Source organism: Hipposideros armiger, unplaced genomic scaffold (genome assembly GCF_001890085.2).
Source record: "Hipposideros armiger isolate ML-2016 unplaced genomic scaffold, ASM189008v1 scaffold_84, whole genome shotgun sequence".
NCBI classification, from domain to species: Eukaryota; Metazoa; Chordata; class Mammalia; order Chiroptera; family Hipposideridae; genus Hipposideros; species Hipposideros armiger.
The window spans coordinates 533,703-538,802 of record NW_017731434.1 but is presented as its reverse complement, the minus strand read 5'-3'; the positions used below and the strand labels follow the sequence as shown (position 1 = coordinate 538,802).

Genomic DNA, 5,100 nt, shown 5'->3' with positions numbered 1-5,100 from the left:
AACCCATGGCTCCATAATCATATCAATGGACTTTGCCAAACACTGTCTTTTTTTGTATTTCCACTGAAGGAAACCAGCAGTTTTTTATTACTCTGAACTGAAATTCTGTGTGTAGTGCTGGCTGCTGATAGTTCTTTTGAAGTGTCTACCTTATTCTGAAATCATGCATAATTAGAGCTTTCCAAGAATATCTTTATTCCGATTATGGTGCTCACATGCAGTTCTTCCATATGAGCTTTCACATTCCAAATAGCCTTCATTTATACAGCAGATTATGTGTTGTGTCACAACACTGCATAAGTGGGAGTAGGCATACAGTATGACCGATTTTTCACAGGGGGGTAATAGAGTAATTAGCAAATTTACATAAGAATCATAGAACTGTCAGGAACAAAATAGCCTTCAAAAGAAATCTAATACAGTGCTGTGCTTAAAGACTACTGCCACCACAAAGGCTGTAACTTTGCTGTTGGTGGAATTCAATTCAATTCCATTTAACGAAAGTTTGTTTAGTCACAGAGTGTCATCTGGCTGCATTTTAGGATCACCTGGGGAAACTTTTTAAAGATACAGGCACCCCAAATCAATCCTAGGCCAATGAAAACAGAATTTCTGGGAACTGGATTTAGGCAGTATGCATTTAAAAAGTTTTCAAAGTGATTTAAATGTGCAACAAGGGTTGAGAACCATTGATTCAGCTATCTCTATGTCCCTGGTACTAGATGAGGTGTGTGCTTTCTGTCAAAAGAGGACACACTCTTCCCACCTCCTTTACCTCATATCCTATCATTCTCCTCTTTGCTTACTCTACTCCAGTCGCTCTGGCCTTGCACACACAAAAACCTCCCCTGCCTCAGGGCCTTTGCACTTGCTGTTCCCCCGTCTACACTTCTCTTTCCCCCACATAGATGACTCCCACATCAGGTCTCTTACCAAATGTTATCTTTCTTTCTCATCCTAACTAAATGGCACCCCCATCACTCTCCATTCATATACTCTGCTTTGGTTTTTTTTTTTTTTCACAACACATATCACTGCCTGATATATATATATTTTGTTAATTTGTTCAGGGTCTATCTCCTTCTAGAATAATATTAGCTCCATAAAAGCAAGAGCTTTATTTTGTTCACTGCAATATCCCCCATTCCTGAAAGAATGCCTGGTATTCCATGAATACTTGTTGAATGAATGAGTGAAATTTTACTGGGGCAACCAGTATGTACAATCCTACTTGGATATAATGTGGTCCTTGATGTAGTTCCTGCCTTCCTCTCTAACTCATCTCTCACTTTTTCTTCCTCACACCGTACATGCTGATAATATAAGCTGTTTGAAGTTCCCCCAGGAAGTCTGGTATTCCTCCTCCTCCCCTGTGTCTTTGCTCATGCTGTTGTTCACTGCCTGGCGCCCTCTCATGTTTTTCCCATGTCTGATTTACTTCTACTCATTCCACCTGAGCTCCCAGGGTGCTTTGTCACATCTTATCCCTGAACCGCCACACTGCTTTAAATTTAACTATCTCCTTATTACAACGTTTTTCTCACTAGGAAATGAGCTCTTTGAGATGGAGAAATAAGCTTTTATTCATATTTTTCATTCCTGGCCCTTTACACNAGATCCTTTCCTGATGTCCTTTTCCTACCACCTGTCTAGGCAGGAAACGCTCCCCAAGAGCATCCTAAGCCCTCTGTGCTTCTATCGAGTTGGGACTTACTCTGCTGACTGTACTTTTCTCGCGCCCTCTCTGCACTCTGAAGTTCTGGGCAACGCCCTACTGCTCTTTGTTTTCCGTTCCTGGCCCCAGGAGCACTTAATGACGGCCTAACGAGAATAATAAGGGCTGATGTTTATTTATGGGGTGCTTACTAATGGCAGCCACCATTCCAGCCCTTTGAGGTAGGTCTTATTATTACCCCCATTTTAAAAAGACAGAAGCTGAAACACTAAAGTATAGCTTGGTTAAGCGGCTTGTGTAAGGTGGCAAGACTCCTGCCCTTGCACATTATGCCACTTCTCTTTATCCCACACAGTGTTAGCCTGAAAAAAAAGGTTTCCTTAAGAACTGAGTTCATGCCAACATTTAAAGCTCTTTATATTAAACAAACACATGGATATTAGTTGACATGGTAACAGTGAGCAGGCATCGTTATGTTCCTGCATGGCACTGTTTGGCTGGAGCTGGGTAGCAGCTGTTCCCTTGAGTCAGAGCAAGTGAGTGCCCATTGATCACACTGTCCTCTGTAGAACATTTTCCTGCATCTGCTGGCCCTGTGGGCATTTCATCTCGTGGCCCTTGGGATGCTGGATGCGATGGCCTTTTCAGTTCCTTCACAACCTGAAATTAGGAGGCTATTTGGATGCATATTATGTAAAAGCGACCCCAACTTCTTCTGAATGCCAACCCATCAGTTGCATAGAAGTCAGTGCTAATATCTGTGCTCTAATTTTATATTTCTCCCAGGAGATAGGAGTCTGCTAAATCCAGAAGGATGAGCCATGTGTAATGTTGCAGTTACCATAATGGATAATGCTGTCCCACACGGTAGTCATGGATTTGTTCCTCACTGTAAATGGCTAATATGTAGCGTAGACTGAATCTGATGCTTCACATAATTTATTGCTAAACATATGCTGGGTTGCCTAACCACTGCAATGATATTAACAGTCTCGTTTCTTGATGCATGGTCACTGTCCAACTTTAAAAAATTCAGCATCTATCATAAACAAACTCTCTGTCCAATAAAGTACTATAAATTATAATATATGGAATATTGGAATCAAGCTATTCTGAGGCAAGACTTTTAGCTATTCTATTATATAATATTCTCCCTCCAAAAAGAGTAAATGTTTCTGGGGGTCCTTAAGAGAGAGGATCTTTATCTCTTTGCAATATTCATTTTATAATTAGAAATGTATAACAGAGTAGAGAAAACAGCAAAGCTGTATGAATAAAATATAATAAATACTATGATAAATGATGACTTAAGGCATGGAGGAGACTGAGCTTAATTCAATATTGGTGAATGAAGGAAGATGTTTTTGGAAGAAGTAATGTTTAAGATAAGATCTAAAAGTAAATTGGTTTTAGTATGATGAAAAGTAGGGAAGAGTGTCTCTGACAAATGACTAACATTTGCAAAGGCACGGAAGTGAGAAGAAATGTGTCACAATGGGGAAATAAAATAGTTCCCTATGGCTGGAACACACAGGAGAGGCTGCAAGTGGCAAAAGGTAGACCCAGGAGGTGAGGGAAAAGGTGGGTCACTCTCTTGTGAAAAATACCACCATAAGTCTAGAATTATACTGGATTTTAAAAATATATTAATCAATTAATCAATTGATTTTTATCAGAATGAAAATCCTAAGGGGTAAGGAGGCAGCAGCACATCAGAGCAAGACATTACAAATAGCAACATTGGTCCAGTTCAAAACAGATTTCTCACATCCACACTCTAACATGGGCTAAATCTCATCATATAGAACTATGGAAAGTATACATAGAGAGATTAGGACAACTGAACGATTGTTGTACTTGATAACTACTTATAGAGCATAGGATTTGTGAAAAGCAATATGCAGAATGTAATTAAAAGATTAGGGGGGAAGATGCCTTGAAAAGAGAGTCTGAAGTGAGGCTTTTGCTCTCTACATGACTACTAACAATCATTATGATCCTGGTTAATACTTTTAACTTATGAGTATACACGTTTGTAAGATTTGTCTTTCCCTAAGGTCCCTTTTGACTTTACCCTTCTGATATATTGTGATAGGGTGGCCACAAGGACCTAACACTATAATTTATTTTTTTTTAATTATTTATGACTTAATTTGAAAACTACTTTTCATGGATGTTCCGTTTTGGAGATGCAAAGTCCATAAGGAGTTGCCAGGCTAATGGTTGATACAAGTAAGAAAACAGCGTGCCAAGACACAAAAGCAACCCAAGTAAAATAGAGAGACAGATACAAATAAAATTTACCTTAACTCTCAAATAGGTGTACATTGTTCCTGTGATTAAACTCCCTACCTCCACCATCCATATGCACACAGAGTATAATGTATATTATCAACAACATTAGGTTCACTCACAAAGCCCTTTTTTTGGAATGTATGTAACACAAAATTATTAGGGAAAGTAATTTTATTTTGTATAATGTGAGGCAAGCAGAAAGCAGTCTTGCTAGGTTATTTTTACGTGTTGCTACTTTCAGCTCACCTCTCTATACACACTAAAAGGGCACTTGTGAAATTAATTAATCTCAAAAGGTAAATATTGTATTGTCCACATTATTTGCACCCACATGTCACATGGCCATAGTCATTCGCTTGTTTTATTAACAACAGATAAATCAAAGATGCCCTAAGCTTTAGTAAAATATGCTTTCACTTTGGTATGCCTGTGTCTCAAATCACAGAATTAGGTCATTACATTTTCTGGATTGGGCACATACTTGAAAACAATTGGAGATTGTTTATTTACCTCTCACTTTGCCAACCCACTGAGAATAATCATTTTAGGGGAAAAAATGTTTCTTGAAGTTGTAGAAATGCAGAGAACTAAGGAGAGCAAAGAAACTTTGATGCAGCGTGGCTTACCTGGCTTGAGATGAGCAAATGGGATTTCGCCAGTGAGAAGTTCCCACAGACAGAGAGCGTAGCTGAAGACATCAGCTTTGATGGTGTAGCGTGTACACTGCGTGAATACCTCAGGAGCCATCCAGCGGAGGTTCTGCGTGTTGAAAAACATCCACAAGTCATTAACCAAGTGGTTAGTTCGTCCACTGTAGGACAGTGTTCTTCTTAGTGAGGATTTGTTAAGTGTTGTCCCAATAGTCTCAAAAGATATAAATGTAAAATAACGTCAATGCTGCCCTCAATGTGTGCAATAAATTGGCGTGTTTATACATAAATAACGTGTTGGCTATTGCTGTTCACTTTTTCAAAGGGCAGTTTTTTCACCATTGGAAGGTCACGAAGTCCATAGTTTCCCCCCAAATATTGCAGCAATGTTAATCATCATTACCCTGCCTCTTATAAAATGATGATCACAGCAGCAACACTTCTAAATCTTTGAGTATCTTTCCCCTAGAAGCCTTGTAG

The 5,100-nt window shown here is 39.1% G+C and overlaps 1 protein-coding gene across 1 annotated transcript in view; it reads right to left on the bottom strand.

Annotated features, from left to right (window-relative positions):
- TNNI3K (TNNI3 interacting kinase) overlaps nucleotides 1–5,100 on the bottom strand; it is a 298,768-nt gene that overhangs the window by 98,663 nt on the left and 195,005 nt on the right. The window contains exon 20 of the mRNA XM_019643990.1: nucleotides 4,597–4,729. Coding sequence (XP_019499535.1) covers nucleotides 4,597–4,729 — 133 coding nt within the window. The remainder of the gene's footprint in view (nucleotides 1–4,596; nucleotides 4,730–5,100) is intronic.